Raw genomic sequence first — 15,860 nt, 5'->3', positions numbered from 1 at the left:
ACAGCATAGCTTAGTGAGGATGTTCAAAACCTTGGCTCTGACATTGGACAAACCCAAGTTCAAATTCTGGATCTACCATCTAGCAATAGCAAGGTGGCCTTTAGTCATTTTAATTAACTTTTGTAAGGCTCAGGATCCTAATGAACCAAATGAAGATAATAACAGTCCCTGTATCTCATTGAGTCACTCTGAGGGTAGAGATACAATATGAAAAAGGCTTCCTTCAGTGTCAGCATATAGAAGTATTCAATAAATATGCGATATTTAATTACTAATTCTGCATTAACTTTATCTACTGAGGTCATTGTATCTTGTTGCTCATCTTTTCAACTTTTGATTATCTTCACCTGTCCCCTTTCACTGACCCTAATGTTGTTCTCTCTTTGGCATGCTCATATATGAAGGTATATATTTTCTTTGTGGCAAAAATCCCTCCAATTCCCCCATAAAACTGAACATACACTGTTTAGGGTGTGGGTATGGGATTTACTAAATCGAGGTAGAAAAATCTCCTCTTTGATACTCTCTCAACAACAGCTCCTTCTACATTACTACACATTCTGGAGGTTAAGCACTCCCCAGTTAGCATTTTCTATATGTTATCTTTTTGATTCTCTGGCCATTTCATTGTTGAGGAAAAAGCTATATGTTGACACTAGCTCTGTAGTGGACCCTGGGTTCAAAGCATGTCTGTCTGATGAGAGATGATGTCTCTTTCCTGAAGCCTGAATTTTAAAGATAATAGTCAACATCTGTTATGTTAAATAGGTTTCATTTCACTTGCCAAGTATCGTTGATTGGTTATTGGCTGCCAGGAGCATCGTGTTGAGGAAGATTCTAAGGCCAAGTCTGTACTCAGTGAAGATGTCACGATCAATTAATGATGTCTGCCAGAGGTGCAGCAATGGGGTGGACAGGGTGGAAACATTCAGGTTGTTGATTCGTTGATCCTTGGTCTACAGGCTTAATCCACATGGTTCAGGCCAAGGAAATGGATCAAGCTGTTGCCCAGGACTTTCTGGTGTCTTCTTTTTCTTTACTCTCACAAATTTTCGTGAAATTTTCCAAACATTCAAGCACAAGTGTAAAGAGTCAACAAAATCCTGAGACCTCCAGAATAATCCCTCTGTCCCATCTGCGGAGTCTTTGGGAAACAGGAGGGATGAGACAGGAAGTTTGCTTTATTGGGTATTGCCAGCTGGTCTGACTTTGTGATTGTCCTAAACTAGCTCATTTTGGCTGATAAAAAAAAAAAAAAACCCACTTCTTTTTTACAGGTGTAAAAACTAATTTGATTTCAAAATAGCTGTTAGTAAAGCAAGATGAGAGGAGAGAATGCTCTTTTGGCAGAAGGCATTTAAATCTATTGCATATGGAGATTTTCAGAGTGCTAGACTTTTTTTTCTGAAATGGAAATGGCAAAGCAATGTCAGCTCAACTAGATGATGGTTTTAGCCAGCAGACACAAAGAAATTTGGTTAGGGACCAAAGTGGCTGACCCCAAAATTTCACGTATGTGTATATGTATGTGTACATGTAGATTGTTTTCAAAGTTATTACTGTAAAAGTAATAAAAAGCAATATAACTATTTTATAACTCATTAGAGAAACAAGAAGAACCAAATAATCAGCAGTTTCATCACCCTAACACACAAGGTCTTAGTGATGTTGTCTTCCATTGGTATTGTATTTTCCTCATGGTTTTGATGATAGAAGATGGGTGATTGGGTGCCGTTTATTTTTCGCTTTGTTTTGCCTTGGTTTAAATTGGCAATCATTCACACTGTACTTTGGTGGACTTGTGCTTAAGAACCCACTCATTAACCAATCATTTTGTAATTTCTTTTGTGTGGACTTTTATATTATTATCCTTTTTGGACTTCCCATTTAAAAAATTTGCTGGACAGAATATTGACAGACAGCATACGTTTACTGTGCCCTTTTGGTATATATGTCTTTTGTATGTGACTTATCTTGGGGGAAATAAACCAAAGCAAAATATGAGCAGTAGTTGGTAATTTTAAAAGGAAAACCCTAGCATGAGAGAACTGGAAAGTGAATTTGACAGGTCATATAATCCATTCCTGAGCCCGAGGAACCCAAGAAAGGGAGACCCCACAAATTCTCTTTACAGCCCATTCCACTGTTTGGCAACTCTTACTGTCAGGGATTTCTTCCATATTTCAACTATATCCTTCATTTTCTTTTTTTGATCTCATTCTTCTCGACCCAACATCTGGAAAGATCATTCCTTTGTTTCTGAGTTACCTTTTTGGGAAATAATACTATCCAAATTTCTTGTAAGCCAAGGATAACAAAGCACTTTCCTCTCCCATATCAGCTTGGGGAGGGGGGGGTTTGGTGATGGCTGCCTGGAGAGACAGGTTTCCCCTCACCCCCCAACCCTGATCCCCACTCCTGCCCCAGTAATGTGGGAAAGTGCATGGGCACCAATTAGTATCTTCCATGAACAAGAGTTGGGGAATTAAGCACATGTCATAAGAATGCTCTGAAGCTTTTCTGTGAGGCCAGTTTTTTCCCCAGGAATCGGGGGTGATAAAGGACATACTGAAAAAGGAGTAAAGGCAGAGGCACGTGCAGTCAGGGCAGCCTGGGGTGATGGTCTCCAGAGTACTGAGCAGGGTGGGAGAGGTTCCTCCCTGGGAGCATTAACACTTCAGCGGCTGGCTCCTCCGGACCTCCAGGGAGTCCTGGGGAAGTTGAGGGCCCGAGGAGGGCCCGAGAGGAGCTTTTATAACAAAATATTCTCACTAGCAGAGCAGGAACAGTTCATACTTAGTATCAGCCCGTCCTGTGATCTCTTGACACCCACTCCAAGTTCTTGAGGCATAAAATCTAGGAGTGGGATAAGCCACAGGCCTCTCTGCCCAGTCCTTCTTTTTGGGTAAGTTTTAAGCAAATTAGAAACTCATCTTCTCATTGTTTCTCCTTAAGAAATATTTCAGTTGACCTGTGACCTAAGAAAAATCCCACTGTCAAAGAAACTCTGAAACGAGTCACAGATAGAGGAGTAGATTCTGTAAAATGTTATAAACTATTAAAAAACAAACAAACAAACCCTGCTGAAGTCATTGGGTGGCTTGTGGAACACACACACACGCACACACACACACACACACACACCAGAGGAGTCATCATTGATTTATCAGAGTCATTCAATTAAACAAACAAACCCAAAAGAGAGCTCCTCAAAGAAAATCGTTTTATGGCACATCATGAAAAACCAAACCAAACCAAACTTGTCTCTGACTTTTTTTTTTTTTTTAAATAAAAGGGCTGTTTAAAAAGATGACTGTGGAGTGTGTAGCACTTCTCCCCGATTTGCTGTGCATAAGTGCGTAAGTGTGAGTGATGCAGAGGTACTTGTTTATTATAGAACACATTTCAATGCAGTAATCATAAATATTGCTAAGGTTGTGCTCTGTTGAAATATGACCTACATACTCTTGATTGTTTGTGTTACGTGATTTGTCTGACACCCATTACATTCCGGGTAATAGCAGCCATTTTTTGCTCTGCACAGCAGGCTCTTTTGACAAAAGAAAATAGGCAGTAATAAAAAAGCTATAGTCTGAATTACATTCTGCACAGTGCTGCACTGCTGAGAGTTTGTGCAAGTGTGTTAACAATGCTCTGAACTGCCTCTTGTCAGCCTTCAGCCTGTAATGGCCATCTGTCCTCACATAAATCTGTCAAAACCTGCTAAGTTCAAGAGAGAGCATGGAATATACCTTGTACTGTCAACACCAAAATGTACACATTCCCCAGAAAATCAACACGCAGGAAATAATCCAGAGGTTATGGGAGGCATTAGCACTGTTGATTTAAGCTTGTGGGGTGAAATTGAGAGTCTGGCCATTAGAGGGAAGATGAGCAAAGGTAGCGGCATTAAGGAATTGAGTATTGACTGTCCTCCGAACGCCGGGGACTGAGTTCTGGCTGGGGGACATGGGAGAGATCCAATTAGCTCAGGTGCAGCAAGGGGTCCCCGTCCCATCAGTGGCTCTTAAAAGTTTGACACTACGTTAAAAAAAAAAAAAAAAGAACAAGTTCTTCTTACACTTTTGTTTTGCTTTTGCTTTCTTTGTTTTGCTTTGGGTCTCCACTCTATCTGGAAATAGATTTTCAACTAGGTGCTGGTGGTTCCATCCCTGAGATTTCTTGGTCTTGCTTGGAGGTATTCTCTGAATAAAGACATTTCAGTAAACAGCAAAAAGTTTAGGGAATTATCTGAATTGTTTTTCCCTTACCCACGTACTCACTAATCTTGAAATAACTTCAATCCATTAGGCAAGTATTATTATTTTTTTTAACAAAGTGTGTCAACAGAAATTTACAGCCCTGCTATTTTCACTCATAGGGTATATTTGGTTATCTCAGTGTTTCTGTAAATTTTAAGCACATGCGCAAGAACATGTACTTAACTTCAAGTTTTGAAGATTTGCCCATTTATTAAAAGGGACCACGAAGTCCCTGATGTATCCGCATCTGGTGTATGATCCAGCACATAATAGGTGTTCAGTGAAATGTCTGTTCCCATTGCTACAGGCTGCCTAAGATGTGAAGAAGGTAAAAGGCTGGGCTTTTAACTAAAAAAAAAAAAAAAAACCAAAAAAAAAAAACCACGACAATCAGGGTGTCGCCACTCCCAATAGCAACTTGAGAATCAGTTATTTAAGCGATAATGAGCTTAGGTACTAGGACAAGGGTTTCAGATGTTCAAGACTAAAAAGAATTTCTATATTTAAAATCCCTAGATAGCTGAGCTATTTTTAGAACTAGTCTCTCTTTAATAGTGGCCTAATTTGGAGTTTCTGAAGTTTAGGGTTTCTTTTTATACGTCTAGAATGTCAGTCAAAATACACGTAACTGAGAACAAGGCAATGTGCGGCACGAACATGGCAGGACAGATGCTCTCCATATGTGGTCCACGAGCCACCTCATTAAAAATGTTTGACCAGCTTCCCAAGTTATTCTTGGGTCACTGAAATGTAAGGAGAATCTAGAAAAAAAATTTTTTTTTAAGATTTTATTTATTTATTTGACAAAGAGAGAGAGAGCGCGCTCACAAGCAGGGGGAGCAGGAGAGGGAGAGGAAGAAGCAGGCTCCCTGCTGAGCAGGGAGCCCGATGTGGGGCTCGATCCCGGGACCCCCGGGATCATGACCTGAGCCGAAGGCAGATGCTTAACTGACTGAGCCACCCAGGCATCCCTAGGGGGAAAAAAAAAATAAATGAGTAAGAATTTTTGCAAAAATAAGCCCAGGCAACATTTCCACTAAGAGCATATAATCTATTTGGAGAGACAAGATAAAACATACCTTCAAAAAGAGATGAGCAAGAATATATAGCATTATCCGATAAGTATCAAACGAATGATCCTGGCAGTAAATTATTAGGAAAGTAAAAACTACTCTAGTTTGGGAACCATGAAAAGATTTATGGAATTGGATTTTAGGATGTCGAATGTCCTTTTCCCCCAATCAAGGGCTATGTCATTTGGAATATTTGACTGTTATTTGCTCTGCAAAGAGAGATTATTCATCATTTCTTTGAGCATCTTAACCTCCTATGAGAAATATCTAAGAATCTGTCATTTCTTTGGGGGTGGGATTATTAGTATCTTTAAATTTGTTGTAATGGCAATTGAAGGTAGCATGCGGTAGAAATCAGTCTTATGACGGGGCAGTGCAAACGGTAAAGGAGACGAGGGAAAAAAGAGAGAAAGGAGAAAGATTGATTATATAGGAATTTCTTAATGGAAGAAAAGACATACTTGACCACGAAAGAGGGGACAAAAGGAGAGCCTGCCTCAGTGGCACAGATGTTTCCTTCAATAATATGTCACCTCCCGGTTCTCTTCCAGCGAAGAGTGCCTGACTGCTAATCGAGGGAGCTTTGCTGGGACCCTGATGTGTCCCTTCACTTTGTGTTTATATTTCCCTGTCTTTCTGAACTTTTCTGGGATGGATTTCCAGAGTCAAATTACCTTGCATTTTTGTAGCTTTTCTCTCCTCATTTAAGGAGCATTAGCTATGCATAATAAAAATTGCCAAATATTAGTTGTAAATTATTTTATTATAGAGGAAATATTAATATTAATTTCTCTCATCTCTTTATTGTAAAGTGAGAGAAAGAGGCAGTATCTTCCTGTTCATACCAAAATTTCAAGTGGCTTTCTGTGACCTACTTGGTTATGTGTGTGTGTATATACATACATACATACATACATATATATATATACTTTTTTTTTTCCTTACTCCAGCAAGGTTAGATTTCTCTGCCATTTCCTCGAAATGTGCAGTTGCCTTAAGTGTAACCCCAGGCTTGTTAGCAGACTTGAAGTTCTTTTCTGCTGAATAGACTTCACCCATCCTCCTAAATAGAAAGTGTGTTGTAAACTCAAATATTCCCTTGTAAGCATAAAGTCATTTGAACTCCAGCCCGCCCTTCTTCAAAGTTCCTTGGACTCTGGAGCCACTTCCCAATTATCCTCCCTCGGTGTAAAGAGATGCGTAGAACTTTCTCCGGGGTAAAACATAGAGGAGGCAAACTGTAATTCACAGACTCTCCCATGACGGCATCTGATGGAATTTTTCTGCTCTTCCCTAGAAAAGGACGAAAGGCACCCACTGACGGGGTTTCTCTCGTCTCCCTTTTTATCCCACGTTTTTAATGAGTTGGTTGCTGACGTGTGGATCTGTTGCAATCCCTCAGCCTCATCCCCCGCCCCGATGTTGTGCTCTAAATAAAATGGTCCACTGGTACTGCAATATTTAGTGTTCCTGTTCATTTAGGTTTCTGTTGCAGAACCATATTTTAGACAGAATGTATTAGTTATGCTTACAAGAAAGTATTATACCTACATTAGCCATGGTTTACCAAGTTAATGAACTGTGGAGACAATCACTGCCATCAACTTGCAGAGTTGTCTCGTTCCCTGCCTTGGTCTGTTGTGTTTTTCTGACCTTAACTTTGAAGTTGTCTCTGTCACTCTGACCCTGCCCCACATTTGCTATCATCCCATCTTTTTTTTTTTTTCTTTTTCTTTGTCCTTTCTTTTTTTTTTTTTTTAAGTTGCCTAGTTCTTGGGCTCCAAGGGTAGATATCCTTGATCGGAGAACAACTTCTGAGCCACTCGTATGCTCTGCAGCCTTCTTTGCAGACAAATGCTACCAAAGCTACTCTGTGATTCCCCTGGGCCATGCTGTTAATTCTCCGTAAAGCAGACAGACGATGCCCTTGGAAATGTGAGCTTTGGTAATGCCTGGTGCCACGGAGGCCGGTAGGAGGCGTGAACGTTTTCTGGGAAGCGAGATCTGTTAGCATGGGCGTATAAAGCCAAAGCATCACGGATTTCCCTGCTGCCCGGAGGTAGTGAGATCCATCTTTCCTTGGGGACAGAGGCAGAGGGGGCGAAAGGCACTTTTTCAGGTCTTGTCATGAATTTCGTTTCCTTCTTTCTCACCCTTGTCTGAAATCCTGGAAAAGTTAGGGAACCATATCCTGGCATTTAACAGCATTATCTCCGTCTCTCTCCCTACCCCCACCCCCTCCGTGTTGTTGTTGTTTGTTTGTTTGTTTGTTTTTTCCCTTTTTGACCTTCAGGCCTAACTCCACCCACAACTCCTCCTCATAAAGCCAACCAAGATAATCCTTTCAGGACTTCTCCAAAGCTGAAGTCCTCTTGCAAGACTGTGTTACCTCCGCCTTCGAAGAAGCCCCGGAGCAGTGAGCCTTCTGGCGCCCCAGGCAGTAACTCCGCCAAGAAAGGGCCCGAGCAGTCTGAGTTGTACGCACAGCTCAGCAAGACCTCCGTGCTCACCAGTGGCCACGAGGAAAGGAAGACCAAGCGGCCCAGTCTACGGCTGTTTGGTGACCATGACTATTGTCAGTCGATTAATTCCAAAACGGAAATACTCATTAATATATCACAGGAGCTCCAAGACTCTAGACCACTAGAATATAAAGATGCCTCCTCCGACTGGCAGGGGCAGATTTGTTCTTCCACAGATTCAGACCAGTGCTACCTGAGAGAGACTTTGGAGGCGGGCAAGCAGGTCTCTCCTTGCAGCACCAGGAAACAGCTCCAAGACCAGGAAATCCGAGCTGAGCTGAACAAGCACTTCGGTCATCCCAGTCAAGCTGTTTTTGACGACGAAGCAGACAAGACCAGTGAACTGAGGGACAGTGATTTCAGTAATGAACAATTCTCCAAACTACCTATGTTTATAAATTCAGGACTAGCCATGGATGGCCTATTTGATGACAGCGAAGATGAAAGTGATAAACTGAACTACCCTTGGGATGGCACGCAATCCTATTCATTGTTCGATGTGTCGCCTTCTTGCTCTTCTTTTAACTCTCCATGTAGAGATTCCGTGTCACCACCCAAATCCTTATTTGCTCAAAGACCCCAAAGGATGCGCTCTCGTTCAAGGTCCTTTTCTCGACACAGGTCGTGCTCCCGATCACCATATTCCAGGTCAAGATCAAGGTCCCCAGGCAGCAGATCGTCTTCAAGGTAAACCTTGTCAACGCCCACCCGAAGCGTAAGGTCCAAAAAAGCAAGCCTTCAAAAGCCACAGACAGCCCCAGCCCCTCTCACCAGGCCGTTCCCAGCGCCTCTGGAACTAGCCAGGTTGTTACACCGACAGGCCTCCTCATCTTCTCTTAAATCTGTCAGCCTTGAGCACAAGTGCCTTGAGCCAGTCGGATCACAGAGAGCAATTTGTAAGAAACTTGCTCATCTAACTTTTTCCATTACCTGGAGAGCTGCCCTGTGCCAGGATAGTTGAGATCCGTGCAAGATAAAGCTGACAGTGTACCAGACTGGCGCTCGGCGTTAACATCAATGAGAGAGGCTGGGAGAGAACACATCACTCCCAGACCTCTAAGCTGACTAGGTGATCACAAACTGTCACCGGGAAATCTCACCAGTAGCTAGGAAGAAAAAAAGCCACTTTACGTCCCACGGTGTTTCCAAGGCATGCTCAGTTGGGCCGATAAAGCGGGGTTAAGTGGCAGTTGCAAATGCCCTTTTTGTTTTTCCTCTCGCTCGCAGATCTTGCTACTACTACGAGTCGAGCCACTGCAGACACCGCGCGCACCGAAATTCTCCTCTGTGCGCGAGATCACGTTCCAGGTCGCCCTACAGCCGTCGGCCCAGGTAAGGAGGCGGGTGGTTTTCCTCGCGCTCCTCCTCTCCCCTCTCCTCTAGATGACGAGTTAGCTCACACCCCGCCCCCTCCCCAGTTCGTGATTCATTGTGCTTGCCTAAACGGAGGCGGTTGACTTAACGCTGAAGTTATGTTTCTCAGGTATGACACCTACGAGGAATATCAGCATGAAAGGCTGAAGAGGGAAGAATACCGCAAAGAGTATGAGAAGCGGGAGTCTGAGAGGGCCAAACAAAGGGAGAGGCAGAGGCAGAAGGCAATTGTAAGCAGCTTGGAGCTCACTTTTGCTTTAAAGGAGGGTTTGTTTGTTTGTTTGTTTCTTTCTTTCTTTCTTTCTTTCTTTCTTCTTCCCTTCCCTCCCTCCCTCTCTCTCTTTCTTTCTTTCTTTCTTTCTTTCTTTTTCTTCTGTCTTTCTTCTAGATTAGAAAATAAACTAAAGCTAAGACTTTGTAGAATATGCAATATTCCATACCCTATTGACTTGAAAACACCAGGGGTCCCCAATACCTCTTGGCACAGATTATGGGGAAACAAAATGTTAAATGACTGTATGTTCTTATTCATACTTCATAAATCTCATTCATCTGGAAGCTCATTTGCTGTTTTCCACTTTTGTTTTCCAAAACGGAGGGAGCAGGGATTTTTTTTTTGGTCAAACACTAGTTCCATCGGGTCAGACGATGAGGTTTTTTGTTGGAGTGGGAGATAAGGAGGTATCGGTGTTTGGTTTCGGTTTTTGTCTTTTGGGCAGACGTTAGAATTGGATTGTCCATGAAGGGACTGGGCTCAAGTTAGATTTGAAGGAGGTAGGAAAGGAAGAGGGGCTAAAGAGTCATCATTTCGGACTCGTGCTGGGTCAGCGTCTCACTGGGTAGTTGACACATCCACATTTCTCATGAACTGCTTTGCAATAACCCCTTCCATATATCGGGACTACTTATTGGAGGGTACCACGTTTCCTTGACATACAGACATTACTGGTTCTTCGGTCTAAAGATCCAGATTATGTTGAACTTGTTTGTTCTCTGTGGGTCAGTAGTTTCTCAGCACCTGCTCACAAACAGGTAGACTTTACCCCACCTCCCTCCTATTACTTATCAACCTAGAACTCCGATGGCAGAAACCCATCGCTCCACTTGTCAGGCTTGCTCATGGCAGACATTCCTAATCAATTGTGGAACTCTTCCCACGGAGCCCTCAGGGAAGCTTTGGGTCTCTCCCAACTCAGTGCTTCAGGGAGCCCTGAGTAATCAATCAGAAGTGGCACCGCTTTTGTTCACTTCAGCTGCCTATGTGTGCTAGCTCCTAAGAATTTCATTTCAACTAGATCAGCTTTTCACCTACCTTGCATAGAAAGTAACCAACATTTAGGGAAATGACTTTTAACTGCAAAGCGTAGATTTATATAGTGCCTCTAAGAAAACCTACTACCATCCACAAAATCTTCAAAAACTTACATAAGAGAACTGACCGATGGAGTCAAAATCAAGCAGTGGCCAACAGTTATCAACTAGAGGGAAAAAGTGAACTGAGAGGCTTGCTCATCACAGGTACTCGAGGAAAAAGAAAGGAGAAGTAATTGAATACTTAGGCTAAAAGTCAAGGGTGTCTGCTGTCCTTTAAAGTTGAATCTACCTAAGACTGAATCAAAAGTCTTGTGCAAATTACAACACTTTTCCTCATTTTTCTCAACTTTCAAATGAGCTGTGATATTAAGAGCTGCCAGAGTGTCATTAGTTAACACTTAAGAAGACTAATGAAAATTAAAAATTCAATTTTTCTAATTTTGCTCTATTTAATTAATAGCCTGTTCAATAATTATAATAACTCACATTTATATAATGCCATATAGTTTACAAAGCCTTTTAATATGGCACATTACAGTTAATCTTTACAAAAGAGAATCGTGTTGAGCAAGCATGTAGGAAAATAGTTATTTCAGTGTTTGCACATTCACATTTTATAAAATCCTTCATGTTTCTTCCCAAAAGTAGCACATTGAAGAGAGTGATTAATAGTTTCATCGTGTATTTGCTCATTTGGGCAAAATACACCACTATACCCAAAGGTGTGGATAAATGTAGCTATTGGCATGTGCTTCTTTTCTTTCTTCCAAAGGTAATTTAGTGCCAGATACTTAACGAAAGCACATAAAGGGAGGGAGGGGTCTTTTCATTAGTTGACTCTTTCCAAAACATCAAATAGTGTGATTGGTCAACATTCCATAGTTGATGCCCACATCAAAAGCAACCTTGAGGTCACTAGCCCCAGACTAAAAGCAGATACCTCCTGCCTTTCCTTTGTGTCACAAATGTTGACCAGTTCTTTGGTTAATTCTTTGAGTAAGCCAGTCTTTATCAGTTCTCTGTGAAAGAGGGCTTATACAGTACAATTGTCAGGCTGGCTTACATTAAGTCATTATAAATTAAGCATTTGTCAGAATTTCTGCTTTGATTTTTTGTTTTGTTTTGTTTTGGAAAAAGAGATTAAAACAACAACAACAACAGCAGCAGCAGCAGCACCCCCAAAACTAGGACATAGAGATTATTTACTTTACCAACACAGTGAACTATAGTTAATAAGAGCTTAATATAAAGATTTAGGACTTCCTCTTAAACTAATCCTCTCTTGGACAATTATATGCTATTTCTGCTTAACATAAGTGAAAACTCATGAGCCTTTATGTGACAAACATTTGCTAGGTGCTTGGGATGTAAAATTAGGTAAGACCTGGTTCAGGCATCCAGAGAGCTTCAAGTCTACTGGCAGATAAAGATATGCAAACAAGCCATAGGGTATGTTAAGTGCTATTGCAGAAGGTAATCTCAGGTACTCTGGTGGCAAATGGGGGGACACCTAGATCTGAGAGTGATGGAGGGCATCCGTAGAGAGGGTGAAATTGATCTGAAATCGAAAGAGAAGGAGGGCAAAGGTTTTCTACAGCTGTGCTGTGCAATATGGTAGCCGCTGGGCGCACAGCAAATGCAGCTAGTTCTGAATTAAGATGTACTAATAAATGTGATTGGATTTTGCAGACTTAGTTCAAAAGAAAAGTGTAAAATGCCTCATTAATACTTTTTATATCAATGACCAGTTGAAACGATAATATTTTGGATGTACTGAGCTAAAGAAAATACATTATTAAGTTTTCTGTTTCTTTTTACTTTTTAAATGTGCCTCCTAGAAAATTTAAAATTGTATATGCTGCATTATATTTTTACTGGGCATTGCTATTCTAGGCAGAAGCTAGAGCTCACACTAAGTCCCTGGACAAGAGCAAGGTATATTGGGAAACTGCTAGTCATTTAACCAGAATAGTGGGGCACAGAAGCAACAGGAAGTGAGTCTAGAAGGGAATGAATCTGGAAGGGAATGAGCAACAGGAAATGAGTCTTAGGGATCTGGCTTCCATGGCCATATGGAAGCCAGATCCCTAAAGTGTCCTACAAGTCATGATAAAGATTTTGAAGTCTATCTTGAAAGCATAGTGGAATCACTAATGAGTTTACCCACGGGAAGATTTTCTGATCGATTTCCTCCTCAAGATGATCTGCTTTCTTCTGCCACGGTGCATTTGCAAAATGTATTTTTATGGAGTTGGGCACAGAGATACATGCAATGGGTTTTGACTCATTTGACTGGATTAGCTTGCAATGTCATTCACGAAACAGCTAAAGGAAATAGGATGGTCCACCCAAGCTGGTTGGGTAGGTGATTCCCATTCATATTTTTGAGACACCCTTAAAGTACTGAACAAGTACCAAATTATGTTCAGAATATCTAGGGTACGGTGCTGGTTATCTATTAATTCAGATCCGTCATATAATGAGAGGACTAACAAAGTAGAGGCTCAAAAAGGAAATGAAAAACAATATTAAAATCATCTAATAATTGATATTTTACAAAATTACAGTAGTCTTTGCCACCTTTGCCTTGTGGTCTATATTGCTTTCATTTTGAGTTCCATAAGAAGATGGCTTAGGAGGTCTATATACTTTTCATTGCTTATGCATCTAAAAATCTTTATCCAGACCAGCCTGAGTGCAGCAAATCAGAGAATTAAGAGAAGACTAATAATTAGTAGTTACTGACACAGAATCTTACATTGTGGTTGACGATTGCCATTGTTTTGGTTGCTCCTTTCCTCCATTTTCCACCGAAACCCTTTCTCAAGAACCACTTCACCCTCTGCCTTCCTCAGCCTCCTAGGCTTGCAGTCATTCAGGTTAATCGGAACTCTGCAAGCCAGGGTTTGGTACTTTATGTCTAAACTGTTGCTGCTCTCATTTCTTTTTTTTTTTTTCTTTTTTTTTTTTTTAAAGATTTTATTTATTTGACAGAGAGAGACACAGCAAGAGAGGGAACACAAGCAGGGGGAGTGGGAGAGGGAGAAGCAGGCTTCCTGCCGAGCAGGGAGCCCAATGCGGGGCTCGATCCCAGGACCCTGGGATCATGACCTGAGCTGAAGGCAGATGCTTAACGACTGAGCCACCCAGGCGCTGCTCTCATTTCTTGGGGGAGTTCTAAGTCCAACTCCATTTGCAGTTGGTACAATTTCCTGCCAGAAAATGTGATAATGGGATGTTAATTTAAAGGGCAAATCTACACATTAGGATATGGCTCAGTGCTTGAAACCCAAACCAGATGTGCCTGGGCAATGACAGTGCCACTTCATTTCTCTCTTCCCTTCGTCAGCTGGCAGCCCAGGACCTGGGAACAGTGCTTCATCTCGGATAATTATCAGCTTCTTCCAAATGAAAAAAAAAAAATTGTGTAATTTTTCATAGTTATTATTTTTGGAGAAAATAGTTTTCTATCCAAACTCTTTCAAGAGATATTTCCTGTGGGTTAGAATATATGTTCTATAATGAATTGAAGCTCACTGTATAGAAATTATCAGGTTTTTTTTCCTCCAGTGAAGTTGGGAAAAGCAAACATTTTATTTACCAATAACAGAACACATAATTTTAATTACAAATTGAAATAGTGTTTTTTTATTCTTTCTCTCATCCCTTTTCTCTTCTACCTCCTTCATTTAGACAGAACATATTTTTTTTTGAAGAATAATGTACTTAATAAATTCTTGCTTCCTTCCATCTACTCCTACTTCATTCTTCCCATTCATCTTCTAGAGGTTACCATTTAAAAAAAAATTTTTTTTAATTGAAAGTTATCCCACATTCTCTCAGTCTGTAGTTTCCGTGTTTTCTGTCTTTTGACAGACAGTGTGTTTCCTTGCAGTTATCTCTAAGTAGGGTGCCCTGGATTTATTCACACTGATCCAGCCTTAGACTCTAAGGAAGCGTATTCTTGGGTCGTACTTGGAGGCAAGTAACTTTGGAAAACTGAGTGCTGTCACTTTGTTTCTCCACTAAGAGTGCTAGTAGTAGGCATTTACTGAATGCCTACTGAATTAGATAGTGTAATCAATACTAAGAGAAAGAGAGGGAAAAAAAAAAACCCACATTTTTTGACATTTTTGTGAAGGTTTTGGCCTTTCCTTCTGTCCATACATGCCTTTTCACAACCATCCGCCCCTCTCACTTTATCTTTCAGATGGAGGATCTCGCTATACCATTCAGCCTCAAATGGCACAGATTTTATCCATTCATCTCACATACAGTATTTGGAATTTCTTTGGAATTTCTGAGGAAGTCACGTTGGTAGCTAATCTGGAAATGAATATACATCTTTCACGGCTAAAGGTGACATGCAGTTTCCTTAGCATAGGAGAAAGAATTTTTACATTATCCTGACTTGGAAATGTAGAATAAAAGTTCTGAGAACCAAAATCTAAATTACATCAGGTTGTTCCTTGTTGTCACCTAGCATTGTGAGCATTTTAGGGAGATCACCCATACAGAAGCATCAAGCACACTACTTGGCATATATTAGAATTCAATAAATGTTAATCTCCCTACTAAATTCCCTTTCTCTTAGTTACAGCCCTTTTACCAAGACTAGCTTATTAGTTGATGAGAAACAACCATTGTATGTTTTTCCCAGGTAACTGGGAGGCTCTGTTCTCTTTTTGATAAGGATTTTGATAATGCAAAGTCAGTTAATTTCAGTTCGTTTTTTTCTTTATTTATCCCCGTGTATTTTGATGTAATGATGATTTACTATACCTGTTAATGCACTATAAATCTTCAATTTTGTTATCCACCCCATCAGCAAACTAGCTTTTGTGAAAATTGAAGCTAAAAGATATTTGATGAATGTTCCATCCTCCTCAATAGTGAAAACTGGTCTGAAAATCATTTTTCAAGGAGCTTTTTCCAAAGGTTTAGAGTTCCTCCAAGCCTTTAAGAAGTTGAAAATGTTATTAAGCATTTTGATTTCTTTTCCTTTCATCTCCTGTTTAGAAATTAATGTCTTGAAAAATTGGCTGCAAATGTTAAGGTTTTTTAAAGATATGGAATCTATTCATCTGTCTAATAAAACTGCAACATGTTAAAAATAATCAGTTCCTTGCTAGACATTTTGGCCAATCTTTGAAAGATTTTTGTCTTTGCTTTTAGACCTTCAGATGCCTTTTAGTTTCATTTTTAGCACTAGGAAAACCAAGCACTCTAATCATTTTCTAAAATGAGAATTTCAGCATGTATTCAATCTCTGATCTTTGTAAGGAAGCAAGACATGGTTCCATTCCTGTGTTTCA

At 40.7% G+C, this 15,860-nt stretch overlaps 1 protein-coding gene across 7 annotated transcripts in view; it reads left to right on the top strand.

Moving 5' to 3' along the window:
• PPARGC1A (PPARG coactivator 1 alpha) overlaps nucleotides 1-15,860 on the top strand; it is a 643,921-nt gene that overhangs the window by 613,749 nt on the left and 14,312 nt on the right. For all 7 annotated transcript variants that reach the window (XM_078068452.1, XM_078068450.1, XM_078068454.1 and 4 more), the window contains 3 exons: nucleotides 7,629-8,544; nucleotides 9,085-9,189; nucleotides 9,341-9,461. In XM_078068452.1, coding sequence (XP_077924578.1) covers nucleotides 7,629-8,544; nucleotides 9,085-9,189; nucleotides 9,341-9,461 — 1,142 coding nt within the window. The remainder of the gene's footprint in view (nucleotides 1-7,628; nucleotides 8,545-9,084; nucleotides 9,190-9,340; nucleotides 9,462-15,860) is intronic.

This window comes from Halichoerus grypus, chromosome 3 (genome assembly GCF_964656455.1).
Source record: "Halichoerus grypus chromosome 3, mHalGry1.hap1.1, whole genome shotgun sequence".
Taxonomy (NCBI): Eukaryota; Metazoa; Chordata; class Mammalia; order Carnivora; family Phocidae; genus Halichoerus; species Halichoerus grypus.
The sequence above is the reverse complement of the archived record's forward strand: the minus strand, read 5'-3'. Positions and strand labels throughout refer to the sequence as shown.